The sequence below is a fragment of the Denticeps clupeoides genome, chromosome 12, assembly GCF_900700375.1.
Source record: "Denticeps clupeoides chromosome 12, fDenClu1.1, whole genome shotgun sequence".
Taxonomy (NCBI): Eukaryota; Metazoa; Chordata; class Actinopteri; order Clupeiformes; family Denticipitidae; genus Denticeps; species Denticeps clupeoides.
In genome coordinates, this window is record NC_041718.1 from 12,265,066 (window position 1) to 12,284,995 (window position 19,930).

Genomic DNA, 19,930 nt, shown 5'->3' on the forward strand with positions numbered 1-19,930 from the left:
AGGAATCAGATATCTCAAATTATTCGAATATTACCCAACAACAGAGAAATAGACGATTCTTGAAAAGCCTGTTAATTCATACAGTCAATAATTGGTTGGGGATGAAGGTCTAGCCTTCTGAATTATATTTTAAAAAATCAATGATCACGAAAAAAAAATTTTAACCGCCACTTCTACATCAATGATCTCATGAAGTCATTATAATGAAATAACCTCACCAGAGTCCACACAGCAATGCTCGTTTCTATGCAACCACTGCCATAAATTCTTAATGTTCTTATGACGGATTTTATACAGCTCTCATAAAACAAGTTCATCACAGATGTCCACAGACATCCTGTCCCCTGACACCTGCTGCCTCCTATAAGCACCATCGGCATTCAGCTAATATCAAACCGTAAGAACCGTTGTCACAATGTGGAGACCTTAAGCCTCTCTACGCGAGCAGGCTTCATCTTATAAGAGTAACTGTCAGTCATGTGAAGAGAGCAGGATGCCAGATAAAGGTGGGATGAGCGAGCCCGCACACGGAAAGGGGAATGGCAACTTTTCGGAGAGGGAAAAAACACTCAATGCCTGTGTTTAGTGACAGTTGAGGGCTTTATTGATTCAAGTTGCTGATTCTACGATGATAGCAAGCCCTCCAATCCTGGGGGGTGTGGAGGTGGGGGGAAGGGGGGTAGTGCACTCGGAAGGGGTCACATTGTGAAAGCCTTTTGTCAAACGGGTTTTCGAATGATTATATTGAGCAAAACATATTAAGCAAACAGACAATGCTATGAATCAGGGGTCCGTATCTGAATTACAGTACAAAACATGATGTTGGTGACACATAAAAGCATCCAAAAGCCCTCATCCTCCATGTACCAGCGGCTTTAGATCCCTAAAATCCGTGGGGAGGTTATTTATAGGAACCAGTTGTAAGTTCAATGCTTTTTAATAATTAACGAGGCAGAGGCCTCGAGTGTAATAAACCCCATCTGAAGCTGCACAACTGCCCATAAATAACTGTGGCTTTCAAACACCAAGAGTGACGGGGCAAAGAGGGCCGGGCAGGAACCATCACCCATCAATCCCATTAAAGGGGAAAGGATGGTGAGGTGGGGGAAGGCTCATCCACCGGCAGATCAAAATGCCGCCGCTGCCGCCGCCGGCTTTCTGCGGCGAGGAGCCCCTTCGTGGAGCTTGGCTCAGAGCACCACTGCCCCACATCCTCCTCCCCCAACTTCCCTTTGGAGGAGATCAGACACAAACGCTGGCTTTGAAACAGATAGGAGAATGTGGGCCAGCGCGCTCAACTGTAACTCGCGCAGACAAAGAACCGCCGGTCCAAACATGGCTGAAATATTCCCAAAATATTCCAGCCGAACACAGGAAAGAAATTGATTTATTCCACAGCTTCACCGCGAATTAGGCTCCCTTCTGTTCAGGCTGGGACAAGTCAAGCAAACAAACAAAAAAAAGTCACGTGAGCGCACGGTGCATCCGCTCTCTCGCCCATTCCCTCCTCTGGCGCTCCTGCATCTCCATCCACAATATTAGAACATTATAGAAGGTGTTCAGCATGGCCGCGTCTGAAGACCTGATGCCATTCATCTTCGCGGACTCCCTGTGACCCCCTCCATCAGCCACTGCAATTCTGTCCACGAAAAAAAAAAAGATCCAGTCTTGATTCTAAAGGCAAATTGATTTGTAGTTCAATTTTGCAAGTAGAAATTTTGTTTAAATGGGATTTGGCTCAACGCAGATTAATCCTCATCTATATCAACCATGATCGGGTAACAAATGGCATCAGAGATCAGATGGTACCTGGGATTCTGGAGCTCTAAGAGGGATTACGCTGTTACAAATTAACCTTCCAAACCAAACCAAAAAAAAAAAAAACACAGAATAAAATAAAATGCACAAGGACCAAATCAATAACTAAATCAGTTTCTAACAGTAGTGCGCTAATGTTGAGTATAAACAGGTCTCTTGCTCTTTAATTCTTTTCGAGCTCCCCAATTAACCTTGGCGTTTGAGTGTGCCATGTCAGCATACGGTATTATATATATTAATGGCACAGGATTGCACTAGCGTGTAACAACGGCACAGAAACCGGTGGCTTTGCATAAGAAGGGGGTGGGGGGGGGGGCCTCTATATGGACTCTGTGGCTCCATTGCCTTTCAATCTATAGAAAAGATTAAATCAACGTGACATACACCTGCAGCTACATTCTGCATTCTTATATAATTATGCCTTCTTACCTCTCACTCACTATACACACATATCCACGTAATCCGGAGATCACTAGTGGTGACGATGCGATGTCCGTGTTTTATCAGTGCTACAAAACACACATGCTGTTTGCGTTTAAGGGATCAAGGACGTTGCTCCATCAAAACACTTCAGAATAATTCTGCCTGATGGTTCTGCCACACAAGAGACCCAAGTGCCAGGCTTTTCCATTACAGTTTCACCTTAAAATTCAGATTCAGTCCTCTATTTACAGATTAATGACTGGGAGTAGAGATGGCTCTCCCAATGCTTATTAAAACCATTGCATTCTAGGTCAGGTCTGCCTTCTTCATCATTATTCCTCTTCTGCAAAGAGACCAAGAGGCAAAAAATGTGATCCAGGGCTTCAATCTTTTATTAAACAGCTTTCAGTGGAATCACTTTCATTTGAAATACAGCCAAAATTGAAAAACAATTTACACATGACACTCCTTTTCTCATATCAGTGCCACCATATAGAGAAATAAAGGCAATGCTTGAATATGAAATGACACCCTGCATTTTTCTGAGTCGCAATTTATTTTGAATTGTGGTTGTGGAGAAAAAAAAACGAAACAGAAAAACAGCATATAGCTGTGGAAATGTGACAAATTGCAGCCAGGCTGTAATCTGTACATACGAATCATGTGGATGCAAGATCTGAAGATGAGCTGCAATATGACAAAACCAGTCACTTCTCTCTGATAAACAGCCACAGGATAACACCCTCCACTGGCACCCCAGCAGAGATTTGTCCTCACAAGGGTCATTGTGTCAACAGATATATCGGTCAAATTCCCACTACTGAAGATAATATACTACCAGTCAAAAGTTTGGACGCAAATACTCAAAAAGAAACAAGGATGTTTATGCATGTAACATATTGGGGAAGAATGAAGGCGTAGCATGTCAATCATCGGGCTCCTCCCACTCTGTTTCTAATAGCATCATTAAAGGATGGCAGAAACAATTACACACTAACAAATTATTTTATAATTTTCATCAAGATAACTACTGATAACCACCAAGCAGTTGCTTCTTGTTTTATCTATTTATGCAAATCCGGAGGATGCCTTTGACCCTACACTAGCAAACATGTCCCACAATACACCAGTTCACAAAATGGAATCTAACTAGGCTGGCAACGTAGGCTATAAAGCACATTTACCACAGTGCCATTTCCTATAGAGCAACTGGAAACTCATTTATAGGAAGTGCACTGAAGCACATGACAGCATAAACCCACAGTACATCCATAGCATGCAGGTCTTTAATGAAGTGTCTGTGTTTGAGCTCATCCTTTCAGGCCTGGAATGACATGCCAGTGAAAGGTTCCCAAAGTCAAATGTCAGACTCTATTTACTTTACTATCTATTTCTTCTTATTTAATATACATTAGCTAATATAAAAAAAATCACTATGTTTGAACGAATGGAGAGAAACATTAATTGTATGAAGTTAATTCAAAGGAACATGCACTATTTCATTCAGAATTGTAAGAATATTTTAGAATAATTTACCACTAGGACACATTTGTTTAGAAAGGTAATGCTTATTGTAATTAATACACGGAACTTTCACCATATAATAGACCATATAATTGCCATGATTGATTAAATGTTCGGAAACATCACAATATTTATCCCCATAGTGTCTGGGCATGTAGAGTCTACACCGGTTCTGATTCCACTTTGCCAGACGAGCAAATAAAATGCACGGCAGCACGACTATGATTATGCACAACGGCCCAATCTCCTGTCAAGAGTGTGCAGATGGAGAGGAAGCCACGTCTAGTCTGATTTCCAGAGAGCACAAACACAACAGAAATGCACAGGCATTCATGGGTGGCCAAGCGCCACAATAAATGATAGACAACCAACTGCTGGAATGACATGAGATGGTCGTGTGAAGCACACAGCTTCCCAGAAATGCTCAAAGAAAAATGGAGCCAGAAGAAAAAAATTAAGTGATTTCTGCCTTGTCCTACCTTACGATTCTCAAGGCTTCACTTTCTGACCTGTGGAAAAGAAGAAGAAAAAGATGAAGACTTTAAAACACACATTCAACATTCCAATTACATATTATGTAACTACACTAGACTAGAAACAGTTTGACTTTTGAATATGTTATTACCGTAATAACAGGAATTGTGTTCAAAATTGAAATATCATAACAGCCAAGAATATCATAACAGCTGATACTTAAAAAAAAAAATATATATATATATATATATATATAAAAAACACTGCATTCCTGAGCATGTGGATACTTCAAAGCCAAGCATGAAGTTTAATTCCATTTGGCAAAAATGACAAATGATGCTGAAAAGCATGCAGAATTTACCTGCAGCACGACACCAAAGTGCATAAAATCTTCCCCCACTTTTAAGGTGTGCTATTTGTGTGTGCTTTGAGTAAAGCAAAAGCCGGGCGTGATTTCCCATTTGCCCACGAACAGCCGGCCCGCACTAGTATGTGAGCTCCCAGGTACGTGATGGAGAACACTAATCTCCAGCAATGTTGGCTGTGCATCTCGTGCAGCTCCTCCACTCAATCCCCGTTCAATTATTCACAAGATTTACCTCCGAGATACAGGTCTGCCAGAGACTGCATCACTTACTGTGAGAAGAGACCAAAAGAGGTCTTTAAGTCATGTTATACAGTAGATGGGACTGCAGTGCTGCCAAGGTAGACCACTGACCTGATTTATGATTAGAGCACTAGATCAGGCCGATGATTCTGAAACACCACAACCCTGCTTAGTAATAGGCGGTTATGGAAAGTGAGTAAGTAAGTGACTATATTAATGTATGCTTTTGGTCTTTTTAATAATACTGTAATTCTTAAAGCAGGGGTCACATTTGTAAGCCTCATATATGAATGAACACATGTGGAGTTATGTACTTAAAAGGTGAAATAACTGAAAACGTGTTTTATATTCTAGTTTCTTCAAAATAGCCACCCTTTGCTCTGATTACTGCTTTGCACACTCTTGGCATTTTCTCGATGAGCTTCAAGAGGTCGTCACCTGAAACGCTTTTCCAACAGTCTTGAAGGAGTTCCCAGAGGTGTTTAGCACTTGTTGGCCCGTTTGCCTTCACTCTGCGGTCCAGCTCACCCCAAACCATCTCGACTGGGTTCAGGTCCGGTGACTGTGGAGACCAGGTCTCCTCTTTTTGTTAAGTACATAACTCCACATGTGTTCATTCATAGTTTTGATGCCAGACGAGTGAGAATCTACCAATGTAAAAAGCATTGAATGAGAAGGTGTGTCCAAACTTGTACTGTACATTTTCAGTTTTATGTACATTAGCATTGCACAATCGAACAAAGGAAGACTAGCTTGCTAGCTAGCACTAATCAGGAAAAAGAGACTGAACTAACTGTCTTCCACCCAATTGGACAGGCACTGCTGTTGATGGCATCAATACAATTAAAATAACGACTCAACCATTATTAATAACTGTTAATACTAAAAAAAAGCTGCTATGTGCCACATTAGTAAGTCCGCAGTTATTTCAATTTGCAGTTGTTCTGTAATTTATAAAAAATAAATGATCTCAGACCGGAGCCCTAAAAAAACGTAGCTTGAGGAACACTACAAACTCAAGCTGTGCCCTGACACACGCCCGAGAAAAACAGTCACTGGCCACATTTTGGAAGCAAATATTATTCCGCACTGCGTGAACAGATGGGCTTATTGCATTTTTGCAATTAGCAGCGGGGGCAGTCGCGTGACACCACATAACGGAGGAGATTTACTCTTACGTGTTTTCCACTAAACAAATATTCTGGATAATCAGGCCCATATTAAAGCCTTCCAGTCCCACAACACATGATATAAAAATGGCTGCTCGGCAAATGTGAGGTTATTTAATTTTCATTACAAAGATACCTACAGTCAGCCGCTAGGTCCATGGAATGCCAAAAAGGTTTTTCATAATTCGGATGGTATAAAACACGGTGTAGACATCAATATTTTTATTTGCCTCTTATTATACAAGATGGACATACACTTTTTTTTGCAGATTTTTTTCCCCGTAATGTAATTCCATTATTTGCTTTTACCATGCTTTCCAATATAAAATAATTGCATAATGTTTCTAGAACTTTTTCCCCCAGTCAGATCAGTTATGTATTATATGAGATCAGTCAAAAGTTTTATGCCACTCGTCAAACACTGGTCAGCACATTTCTGCTGGGAGCTCAGTACTTACGCCGATGAGAAGGAGATGTGGCGCCAGTGTAACATTTCAGTGAAGTCGCAGTCTAGTCTGCGGTGACCATCTTACTGTCAAGTACAAGTGTCGGTTTAGAAGTTACTGATGTGTGGTGTTGTTCAATCTGAAAGCTGCTGTAAGTCCCTCCACTCTGGGTTTAACCTTTTCTGGTAGAGCACTCACACTTCATTCCGCGGGCTCCCCGCGGAGATGGAAAAGCACTACAGACAACTTCCAAACTGAAGATGAGGGTTAGAGACCTGGCCCTGGAATTCCGAACGGAGCACATCGATGCTGTACAATGAGCAGCATTTACACCTTGACTGGTAGAGCATGAAAGAGTCGATTAATTCACAACACAGTTCTAATGAACACTAATCAAATACAGCCCTTAGTTAACTGGCAGCTGAAGTGATATGAATAGCGTTTCTGCAGGGATTAAAAAAGATTTATTTGTGGCAAAGAAACAATCTGTTCACAAAACAGCAATATGAGGGGCACACAGAACCTTTCAGTTTATATAGATAATCTGGCCACTTGAAAACCTTCGTTCATAATCCCATAACAAATTATTTCCACACAAAGATGCACAGAGGTTTCAAAAATTGTGCAAAAACACACTCAGCGCTACATTTTTAGAAACTACCAGTTGTATGATGTTCATTTACATGAACCATACTGGCCATGAGACCCGGAAACAGGAACAGACAGGTCAGTTCAGTGTCATCAGCCTCCTTCCTCAGGAACAGACCCTTGTGATGTAACCTTTGCTCGTTTAAGCACAATTTCCGCATGCTGACAAGCGGCGAATGCAACAACAGGCCAAGTGTTTTGCATTCACTACTACCACATAAAATGGGGTGTTGGCATGCAACATTTGCCCTTTTCAGTGAAAACCCAAGCCAAAACTGCAATCTGGGTGACTGGTTTAATTACTGCTTTCCAGGTCTGAAGGAGGCTGAAAAGACTTCCAACTTTATTTAATTGTGAAAGCTCTGTCTCTGTCACCTTTGTGATATTTTCATCTACACTTGCTGAACAGTTTTAGAACATTTGACAACAAAGGCTTCTATTTTGGGATCCTGCAGCACTCCTGTCTAGACCTCAAGGATAAAGTAAAATGGTTTCTACCCAGACACAGGAAGAAAGTAAACTGTGAAAGGCAGATATTTGCAAAGGGAAACATTATTAGCATCCATTGTATATTAATAGATTAAAGTCATGACAACATAACTGCAGCTTCATCTTGTCACACAAGTCGACTTAACGTAAAACTTAAACGAAAAAAAGCTAAAAATGTGTGGTAAACCCAATAATTTTTACAATACCATTATTTTAAAGTTAATCTTTTAAATCTTTTTTTTTTTGGAGTACAGCTTTATTAAGCAGGACAAGTAACAGATATTGAACATCGTCTTCATACATACCAAACACACTGGAGGTTCACTCGAGGTTGTACAACAATGGAAATTTCACCAGCGTGAAAACATTTTCCGAAATGATTCCGATTATATGTCTTTTTTGCAGTAGCAGGCAACTAAATAAATGTCAGGAAAGTCCTACCGGGACAGCTGAACCTTATGTAGGGTTAATCAGAGTCGCTTTCATTGATGGTAATTGTGTATCCAGGAAGACTGAATCCTGTAATTAAACCAAAAGGTGCTTCAACAACGTATTAGTTTATGCTACACGTATTCTACCAATTTATTGGATGTTTTTTTTTTAAATCTTGAAATTACTTTCTACACAAATACCTTAAAAGAGGTGTGCACACATTTTATATCCACTGTATATAAAGACTTTTCCTTCTCATATATTACACAGAGCATACAGAATGACTTAATTAAAAGTCCCACTAATTAATTCCACATTAACTCACCCTCTCTCACTGTGTCTCTCACACCGCCCCTTCTTCCCCTGGAGAGAGCTCAGTGGTTGCTGCAGTCCACTTTGGCTCCCATGCTCATTAAAGGTCACTAAGAGTCAGATTTTCATTCGCCTCTTTCTCTCCTGTCCGTATTAAATCCTCAATTGCTTAATCCTACAGGGTAATGAAATTAACCTTTTCACAAACCAGCCTACACATCACTGCTAGGCGGAGGAAAATAGAATTTTCAAACTGGATAAGGAGGCCTAGCTCGCAACTGCATCCCATAGTGACTCTTTGCTGATATCTAACAGGGTGCTCCTGCATGGAAAACACCTGGAGTTTGATCAAGCAAAGCAAGGAAGACCTAATGGGCTCCGATAAAAAAACATGCATTTATATTTCAATTTGCCAAACTGGTTCCTACCCTGTGGTGTAAGAGCCATTGACTGCATTCTATTCAAAAAGCCAAATCAGCCCGAGCTAATTCTACTAGAAAAATATAAAATCAATTCATAATACAGCAATATTCTCTTTAAAGATATTATACGACCAACAGAAAGCAGATATTACACTTTTCAAAGGATTGAAAGCTGCATTCAAAGAGGCCTTCTTTTAAAAAATTAAGCCAGGTAAGTTGATAATTCACTCTGACCAATCTCTGATGTTTTTCTCTTTTTTTTCTAGTTCACCTCACAGTCTGAGAGAATACAGTCATCCATATGTTACTGAACAATAATTAATGAGATTTGTGACAACTGAGATTTAATTAGCAAGAATTGGCAATGGTGCCAGGACAGGAACTGCTCACTCCTGAGACCTAACCAACATCTGAATTATATTTCTAAAAGAATTTAGAATGTTATTCTAACGTTCCTATTGTTAGAAACTTGCTTGTCAGCCTAAAGGGGTGAAGGCGATTTTGAAATCAGTAATTTCTTTAGTTTCAAACACGAATCTGAATCAGCAGAAAACAACCTTTCGCAAGAGGCACTGCATCACTGAATGCTTGGTAGTTGTCCCATGAATAACAGGGGTCACCGTGGTGATGATGGGGGTGGATTCAATCATCTCTTACCACCCAGTGAATGAGCCAATCATGCTCCTTGAGGCAACTGGCCAAGAGATTGCCAAAAGAGGCACATCTATGAATTAAACCCCTGCAACCAGTTGTATAATGCAGGGATCAATCTAGGGTTGAGAGATATGGCCTGAGAATGACACTGAAAAATTACTTATATATATATGACTTATAAGCTACACCAATGCTGGCTATGCAATCTCGAGCAGCCTTGCAACACAGTTTTCAGCTACAGTCTCTATTACACCGGTGAGGGTGAAAATGGTCACGTTTAGACATATTACGCTAGCATGATTGACAAAACATGCATGGATGCTTCATGGTATGAAGTGATGCCGAAAAGCACCCAGATATCTAACAGTCAACCAATGGCGATCAAGTAAGAACAAATAAAGGCATCACTCACATTCAGCCATAAAAAAAAGCCTGACTGCGCAACAATGGCAGGAGTTAGTCTCCGCAAGGGGGAAAGCCGGGATGCAGAGACACAGGAGACGTCTTCTGGTGACAATTGGATTTCTATTGATTCTCGTACGTCTTCAGCATGTAAGACACGAGCCAACCAGAGCCCAGTCAATGAAAAGATAAAATATCCATTTATACCAAACACTGGGTCATAACAGAAATGACACGTTGCCGAGCAGAGACCTAAATCCACATCAGGCATCTCACGCCTCACACATAAGCGTAAGCAGATGCACTTTAACAAAAGAAAACCTTCATGCAGGCTGCAGACGGTGGTCAGGCACTCCTCATGTGTCTGAAGAAGGCCGAACAACATCTGACAGATGCTCCATGGTCCTTCCATTTCCCTGCCGATTAATCCCCCAAATGGACCATTTCTAATGAATCACAGAGACAGCGTGGAGTGGCGCCTCAGTCTACATGTAAATGGCTCTTTAAAGAGCTGGGCGAGCCCAAATTCGCTGACGGTGAAGGAAGGAAGGGAGAGACGTTCTGCACGTGCATCACAAGCTCATTCAGTCTTACTTAAACTACTGGGGACAACATGGGCAATTTCAGTCTCAAAAATCATGGTCATTTCTATTACTTCAAGACAAAACAGAGTAGAAAAGGCAATTAGGTTATAATTATTAATGATGACAATCAACCAAATGTATAAAATTGTAACAATCCAAGTGAATTAGTAATATTTTATTATTTCTAATGAAAAAGTCTGACATTTTCATTAAAACAATCAGGCTGGATTTCATTGAAAGTAACAGAAAACTGGCATATCTAGCATCCTATGGAATACAGAGCATAGGTTTCATGCACATTTATATCTGGACAACACAGGAAATTGACGTTTGGTGGACATGTATGGAGGCCCAGAAGGGTCAACATGAATGCAAAAGCCACAAAACGAATGCAAACGAACAGAAGTCATGGACACCAGACGTCACGGACACCAGAAGTCACAGTCTTCTGACTTTCATGGCTGCCCACTGCTCACCAAGGGTGGAGGGATAAAAGCAGAGGACACGTTTCATTGTGTGCACCGTGTGCTGTGCTGTGTTGTGTTGCACAATGACAACCACTTCACTTTCACTTTCATTATCCTTTAAATAAAGACATCATCAAGACATTAATAAATATTTTCTAATGTAAGACAGAAATTACGCCCAAAAGGAAACGAGGCTCATTATTACTGTAAGTGAAAAACACTTATTACTGCCTGTCATAATGAGCAATGTTTGTCACTGTGATCTGTTTATGTACAGGATAATGTACACTGCTTTCATATATCAAATATCATGTGAAATTTACAATATTTGATATATGAACGCAGTGTCTGTAACTTCCGGTGTGAATAACTTCTGCCCTTCAATTTACTTTTTATATCTGTGTTCTTATTTTCATTCCTCAGAATGATATTTGGTCCCCAAAACTTAATAAGCAATCATTCACTGAACAGAAAAATTAAATATTCCAGTGCTGGATGCAAAATGCAAGCAGCATTTTATTTGTGTCATACTGTTCATTAACATCTTGGGTCACACTTGGCCAGAGGCTTACAGGACTCACAGCAGGTGCACCTTCTACATGACACACCAGAACATAAAACGTGCCCACACACACACACACACAATCAAACGTGACTTCAACCACCATTAATCAGCATCAATGATACCAAATATTAATCACTGTATGACCGTTCATTATTATGGGATATTAATACAGTTTACAATGGCACTGTGCAGGTATTCTAACACCTTGTGGTGCACTGCTTTTTGCAGATGTTTATTGCTTTGTCAATATGGTCAGTTTTCAAATCTATATTTTTTGTTATTTCATTTTTAATATTTAAATCAGTCATTACTTAGTAATTATTCACATGGAAATGTTATATTTTTCATTCAATCAAAGCTATTGCCCCTCCCAATGGAAAAAAATTCACCTAAATCTGTCATGATCCGGTCCGGAAGGGGTTGCGTTACGTTTCACGTTAGTCCTGTGTAATGTTTCCTAATGGTCGCCACCTGTGTCTGATGTATAAAGCTGCCCTGTTTGTGTCTTTTCACCGTCGGGTCTTGTTACATGTTCACATGTTACAGGATGTCTCCCCTGTCCTGTTCATCACGAGATTAAACCCCTGTATCGTGACGTCGTGCGAATGCGTCCTTCTTCCTTGTCAAGTTTTGTCATCTTCTCAGTTCACCTGCTGTGCCATGCCAAACCCATTTTATTGATCCAAGACCTGCCCCAATTTCCTGAGTTACAAGACATGCCCAGTTTCATGAGTTACTTATATGACCAAATCAGCATAGCATGTTTTGTTAAACTCTGTGAGATCTAGATCTGTGATGATTTGACATGGAATGACCCAAGTACAGATTAATCAAATAAATCTATAAACTATGATTATAACACAAAGTGATTAATATTAATCAGACTCACTAGGAGATTCAATAGTTGGCGTACAAATTTAGATACGTTTACCAGGATTTACAGTTGGAGTTACAGTGTTGTGAAAAGTTGTGGTTAGATGGGCCGAGGTAAACTGCAAGAGACTGAATAAATGCTTACACTCTGCTGATCAAATTATTTATAATAGCTGATCAAACCAACAGTTCATAACTACGCATCTGGCAAAAGTTATTATTTTATACTTTATAGAATTCAATGCTCCAGCCGGTACAGTGCAGTCATTTTCCATAACTGTGTATTCCGAATCAGGGTTGTGCCTGCTGGAGCCCATTCCAGGACATTGGACGAGGGGCAGGCATTTGGGGAGCCAGCCCACTGTAGGACACACACAACATTCACACACCAGCCACTCAGATAAATCACATGTGGAGTCAACCATTCACCATGCCCTTGGATAGCAGGACATGTGGAGAGAACGAAAACGCAAAAAATAAAAAAAAATTCAAACCTTAGAGGTGACACTCTATTAATTAGATTCTTAGATTAATATAAATATGCACTATTGCTAATTTTGGCCTTAGTTCATTATCTTATTGCAAAAATCTTACTGCTGCAAACGTACTGCTGATGACATAAATCACGCTTCACGTTCATGTCTGTGCTTCTGTGTCCTGTGACATTGAACTGGACGAGGCAGCAGGATTGGATGACCAGTCAGTTCTGGAATAGTGCACACTCACCACCCTTACCGACACCTTACTGACACCCACACAGACCCACTGTTCGCACTGATCCCTTGGCACTAAAGCGTGTTCCCACTTTTCGCATTTACCAAGTTACTGCAAAACAAAGCGCCGACCTGTTTGTCTGCAGCGTGCTCAATTTTCAGGCATTCAAGCAGGGTAATGAGGGTGAACACACAGTGCTTACTCACAGATACCTCCCATCAGCCCGATGACATTATTGTTCCCGCATTGTTCCCACAACTCATGCAAATATTATATTTTACAACTGTTATAATGTCAGAGCTACAATGGCAGGCAACAAACACATATTGGAATGCAGACAACCACAAGGCCCCAAAGACTCGGATACTTCTGTGGGCACAGCATGCAGCGCTTAACTGCTAATGCGATGTTGTGCAACACACAGTCATTCATTGCTCCACAGCAGAAAAAAATGTGTTAAGTTGGGCATTTGAATTCATTTTAGTGAACAAATTTATTAACTATATTTTCTGTCTCTGTAGTCCAGTGTGTGCCTTTTTTTTTTATCCAAATACCAAGAAATTTTGCTAAATTAATACTAACACTAGTATATTTTGATGTATGTGAATATGCTCATCCTGTGAAAAATGAACTGTTGGGCTGCCACAGTACTCTTTTGCAAAAACCCATCCCAATTATACAAAATCTGGCAAAACAGTTTAATAATGCATGAAATGTCAAAGCCCAATGGAAAATATCATTCCACGGAAAGACCTTTTCGCTTGTTTGCCGAGTGGCAAGGCCCCCGTTAGGCCCAAGCGAGGCCATGAGCTAAAGAGGGAATTTCAATCCAACTCCTTCCTGTCACCTTATCTCTGCCTGCTCTCTGTTCCTGTCATTCAAGCTCTTTCCAGAGCCACATTACAGCTGTGGCCTCTCTTCCTCCAGCACATCCTGTCCGCGGCAGAACCCCATTGCAGGGTGCCCTCAGAGCCGGTGAATTCGGGAGGTTCGGGGTAAACATCGAGGGCGACCATTTTCCTCATATGAGCGAGTTATGACTACAGCCGAAAAGCCAGGCTGGGGAAATCAGAGCGAGAGACGTTCCAAATGTGCAAATATGGGATTAAATCTTGAATTGAAGTGGTGGATTAAAAAAAAAAAAATGAACTGTCTACGGAATACCAAGAAAAGATGAATCATACAAACATAAAAGTTTAAGGGGTGTCAAAAAATAAGAGTAACATGTAGCATTTAAAATAGCTGTGGTTTATCGTGGCTCTTTGTGCGTGTGACCTACAACATAAATTCCTACATATAGATGTAAATGTATCTCGATTCATATGACGGTGGCGTGTCCATGATGCACCTGCCGTGTGTGGCGGAGAAAAGGCGTGCAGAGAATGGAAATCAGCTGAGGCCAGACGGACATGTTTAACCGCACACAGAAGCATGTGACAAATCACCCATTAGATGAAAATAATTGTTTTTTTACATTTTATTTCAAATTGGTTAATACGGATTTATAACAGCTTTAGAAGAAGGTATCATGGTTAATTGAGGTTATTTAGTGAATAATTTTCATTTATCAGTTTCTAGGCCTGTATTTGACCTGTACGGGCGGGACCGAAGCCTCCCGCCCCGGGTGTGTCTGGCTCCGGCTCGTGGCAGGAAGTGTGCGGCGTCATTAGCAGGTGCTTCGGGCGGACAGAGGCCTTCCCCCGGGAAACGAGAGATGAAATGGCGCAAATAATGAGAGGACATTATCAATCACAGCAAGGAGGCGGCGGGTTGGGGGGGAAACGCGAGGCCCTATTTACTCAAGTGCACCAATTCGCGCCGGACGCGGGAGGGCCGGGGCCGAGCTGGCTTATCAGCGTGGAGTGTGCGAAAACAGGACGATACCGTCGAAGTTAAACAACGTGTCTGGCAGCTATGTTCCCGCACCCCCCCCCCCCCCCCCCCACCCCCCCCCCCCCACCCACCCACCCCCAGGCTGGGGCTCGGATTAATTACCATCAAAAGTGCCGAATTGATCACAGAGATAACGACGCCATCGCATTCCCCCCCCAAGGTCAGGTATGCCGGCACCAGACTAAACGGGGGCAGCATCGTGGTTTCCACGTCACGCAACGCCACGCTGCAGATTACGCAACCGCGCGCAAAGCCACCGCCGGCGGCGGTGACATAATCGGCTCCCGCCGGGGACCAGTGGCCGAACCGGGAGGGGCGGAGGCCGCTTAAAAGTTCAGCGCGGTTCAGGCCCGGTAAAAACAGCCTGGGATTAAAGCCGCAGATGCTTGCGCCCCGCCCGACCTACACAACAGCATCTGTGTCTGTGCGGTTGTTTCCGTTTTTTTTTCTCGATGCAATGAACAAAAAAAAAAAAAAATTACGTTCGTGTTATATTTTCACGTTCGTGTCTTAATTGCACGGATCAAAAGATGTGCATTGTGTGTTTCAAATATTCCGTTTCAAGGCCTGCGAGCCCCCCGCCGAGCCTGGGCTGCTAATAATCTGGTAGATTTCATTATGCGTATTCCACACCCCTCTCCCCCTCCCAGGCAAAGGATTAGGACGGGAGATTAAGAAGTGACACATTCTCTTCCCTGGTTCCGTAACGGTGTTGCGATTGTTAATGAGATCTCAAATTTGCTTTTATCTATTTATGTTTCTCCTTTATGGGCAAACAGAGCGCTCCTGCATCGGCCCCGCTCTCAAAGCACGGCCTGCCAGCTGGGAAGGAGGAGAATTCAATAGAAATAGTAATAAAAAAAAAAAAAAATAAAAAAAAGGCGAGGCATTAAGATAAGCTTTCAAAAGGACCCGGAGACTTAGCTGTGGAGCGCGAATGTGCTCTCGATCCGCGCGCTTCCATTAACAAGGCGGGCGAGCGCTGGGATCGTGTAAGCGCGGCTCATAATCTGAAACGAAGACACGCCTCCGCTTCCCGGTAAACATGTTCATTTCCGTCAGCGCCACCGGCAGAAAAGTCTCCGGAGGTGGCAAAAAAAAGAAAAAAGTATCTAAAAAAAAGAATCATTCGCCTGTTTACAAACCAGGACGGTCGACCCACATTCGTCGGCCTGTGGACGCTGAGAGGTGGGGGGAGGGGGACCGCCCCCTCGGGGCGCTACATCATGCGGCATGTCTGGTTAACCTGTTACATAAATTCGAATGATCCTCATTAATCACGGGCTAATTATCGAGAGGCGAGCCGGCCTGAGCGCGGCCTGGCTTTAAGTGGCGGTCCCCCCGGTGCCCTTTTCATATCGGAGGCTAATTAAGGGGCCCCAGGGAAGGGCTTTTTGATCTCGTCGCCCCCACCCTGACCTTATGGCATACAGCGGTTTCCACCTGTGGCCCCACCCCTCACCCCGGGGGCTGACACATGTGCTGGCTTTCCAACTTTCTGATCTGCGACAGGGGTCGCATACCACACGACCTTTAACCCCTGACTAGTCCAAAACAAAGTTCCGCAGCGCAAAAAGCCCCTAAAATAAGACCTGGAAAATAAAAAAAACGAATGAATGTGTGTCGCGCGGCTAGTATGGAGGTCCCCACCCCTTTCTTGTGCTCCTCCCCCCCGACAGAATCCTTCTTTTATACAGTGAAGCGTAACAGCTCGTCTGTGAGGAACGATGTGGGTGGATTTCAACGACCCAGCGCCGGCTGTGTAATGATTCTTGTCACGGCCGGTCTTAGGAAAGTTATTCCTTTCAATGATTCAGACAGAAAAGTGCCATTTTTTAAAGGAAGACCGCTGATACGGTCGGGCACGTCCGCTTCACTTGCAGACATTTTTCCCATTTTGCTCTCTGTGTACAGCTGTGGCTGTTTTGCTTGGTTACATCGGTTAATTTTCGGGGTATGAAAGATGAGGGCCGATGAATAATCAGCTTATTTCGAGTGCCCGGGAAATTGATTGCATTCTTCATACCTTCTTTTGCACTGCCAAGTATCTACGATTGCCTCCGAATTGGTGCTCACATAAAATGGTGCCACTCTTCAAATTAAGGACCTGCGTTCATTGATTAGGAACATATTATTAAAGTATTGTTTCCATTTGAACTGTATCACGTGTCCTTAGACGTTATGGCAGTATGGTGTTTTTTTTAGATTACAGAGGACCCAGCCTATCATCCATTTTAGTTGTTCAGGCCCACGTCAGTGCCAGCTGTTGGTACCATATTGGATGCTGCATGTGTGCAGTGGGCTTGAAAAGTATCCAGCACGGTCATCCATGGACTGGCTAGACGGGTTTAGAGAGTGGATGGATGCACAACTGCACCACGGGCAGGGGTGGCCTAGCGAATAAGGAAGCGGCCCTGTAATCAGAAGATTGCTGCCAAGGTGCCAATGAGCAACGCGCCTTTCATGGCTCACCAAGGGTGATGGGTTAAAAGCAGAGGACGCATGTCAGGTTAGACTGAAGCTTCATAAGAGATCATGTTTGTCTTAATAAGCCATTATGCAACCAATACAGTTATGGGAACATTAATTTTACTTCTGAATCACGCCAAGCTCACACTGCCAATTCATATAACACAAACAGGTTTAATTAGTAGAATCTTTTTATTATTATTATTTTTATGACACAGGAGGAGGGGGGTAGACAATGAGTCAACAACACAGTGTGTGTGTGTGTGTGTGTGTGTGTGTGTGTGTGTGTGTGTGTGTGTGTGTCAAAGCCAAAGACCTCATTGATATATATCATGATAAGATATTATGCGCAGACAATTTAACTCATTTTAGGGTCAGACTCAACAGCATCCACAAAAATATGATCCCTAACATTTACTGGTTTTAACATTAAAATGTTGCAAATAGTGAGAACGAACTGTTGCTTGATTGCTATACGTTGTATCCATTTAAATAATTTAAATAATGTCGACCTTATTTTACGTTTATCATACGTTTTATTTTTTCTCAGGAACTGAATGCTTACAAACCATCAGATGCAGTGTCACTTAATTGTACTGTCCAAAAACATGCGAAAGCATCTGTTTATCCTGTAACGTGCCACCCAACATTGTATTAATAGGTCAGCCTGACATTATCAATCCTGTCATATCATCAAAAGGCCTTTTGGGCTGACTGTAAACCAGAGCCTTGAGGGTAAACAGGGTACCGAACATCTGCTCTCCTCTTTGTCTTACTCCTGCTTTTCACCGTTACATCGGCGGCACCAAATGAAGGCAATGAAGGACCAAATCAAACTGCCCGGGTGTCAGCAGTGTCCCCTGCCACCCTGGCGTCCACACTATGCTCCTGTCAGCCTCGGAAATTTCCTGATGGGAAACAGTTCAGTGCTGTGGTGGGTCCTTTATCCTCACCGGCGTTTTGCAATTAGAAACTTGCACACTTTCATGTGCATTATGCATAGAACACGCCATAGATGATTAAGAATTCAAAAGTTTTTTTTAAGTGAAGGAGTCAATGACACAATCTGGCAAGAGATGATTTGGGAAAAAAATGTAACAGTCAAATAGCTGGAAAAACTGTCTTCAAACACGTCTTCATTTACAGCATTTATCGGCCGCCCTTATCCAGAGCAACAGAGGTTACAGGGACAGTCCCCCTGGAGACACTCAGGGTTAAGTGTCTTGCTCAGGGACACGATGGTAGTAAGTGGGATTTGAACCCGTGGCCTTCTGGTTCAGAGGTGCGTGTGTTACCCACTAGGCCACTACCGGCCTTTTCTTCATACTTTTAAAATCAATTACGAGACTGTGTTCTTGTGTAAATGAACAGACCCTTTTCCCCACTATGAACTGTCTGGAAGGTATATATACAGATGAAAAACCAACACTGCTTCAAATCTTCCAGCACTACAGACACGATTCATCGTGACCCGTGTTAACAACGCTACTGAAAACCAGTGTTAAAATAAGCTACTGCTTGATTTTAGAACATCGTCGACACGGAAGCGTAACTCCAGCAACACAGATTTAAGCATTGCTACACATTGCTAATGCATTGTGGGTCATGCATTTAGCCATACACTGTGGCTTTGGTGATCTGAGAAAATGTGCGCATAAAGCACATCAAGCACGTGGCACTCCGGCTTATTTGCGCCCACTTATGCTAAGCACACACACAACAAGCACACAAGCTTGGACGTGTGGACCAGCAGCAGGTACTGAGAGAGGACCATTAAGTATACATTAATGCTTCTTCTCTAAGTAGCACACTTAAGTGTCCAAAGAGTGTTCCAGAAAAGGAAACACCCAGTAGGTGTGTATGCAACGGCCATCGGGCCTGCCGTAAGATGAAATATGCAGCCAGGGAATCGCAAGCAGGTGTGTGTCGGTGATAAATGAGTGACGTCTCCTTTGCTGAATGAGGAGAGAGGAGTAATGATGTTAGGTATTTACCAAATGCCTTCTGCATCACCACGGATGGATTAGTAGATGCATCCTGGCGCTCGGAGGACAGGTCGGAAATGGAGCCCTCAGAGGTGGGAGCCTTTTTTTTTTTAATATATAGCCCACGGAGCGTACACTTTATCAGTTAAACGAAGGGCAGGGATCTATGAGCAAAAGCCATGAAAATTCTGGGTTCCTCTAACAGTCGGGCCACATTTGGAGAATTCTGCATCCGCTCCATAAACACAGCGTTGAATGCAAAAGGTTCTCAAACTGGAGCAGATGTCGTTTTTATGTAATGAAAACAACATTTTTCTACATAAACACGTTGCATATCTCATGGTCGCTCATATTATCTGCACCCTCTGAACGTGGTGGTTGAAGTTAACCTTTTCCCACCACCGTTCATGGTGGGAGAATACAGACATAAATAATGCAATATTAAAAAGAGCAATAACAGACTTCTCATTTTCTTGCCCGGGAGTCAGGGGGTGCCGCAGTAATACAGCTTAAATCCATAGTTCAATGTGGTATGGGAATGTATTTTCAGGCGTAAATTA

At 42.4% G+C, this 19,930-nt stretch overlaps 1 protein-coding gene across 1 annotated transcript in view; it reads right to left on the minus strand.

Moving 5' to 3' along the window:
- iqsec1b (IQ motif and Sec7 domain ArfGEF 1b) overlaps window positions 1-19,930 on the minus strand; it is a 115,765-nt gene that overhangs the window by 89,070 nt on the left and 6,765 nt on the right. Inside the window, exon 2 of the mRNA XM_028997524.1 lies at window positions 4,245-4,274. Coding sequence (XP_028853357.1) covers window positions 4,245-4,274 — 30 coding nt within the window. The remainder of the gene's footprint in view (window positions 1-4,244; window positions 4,275-19,930) is intronic.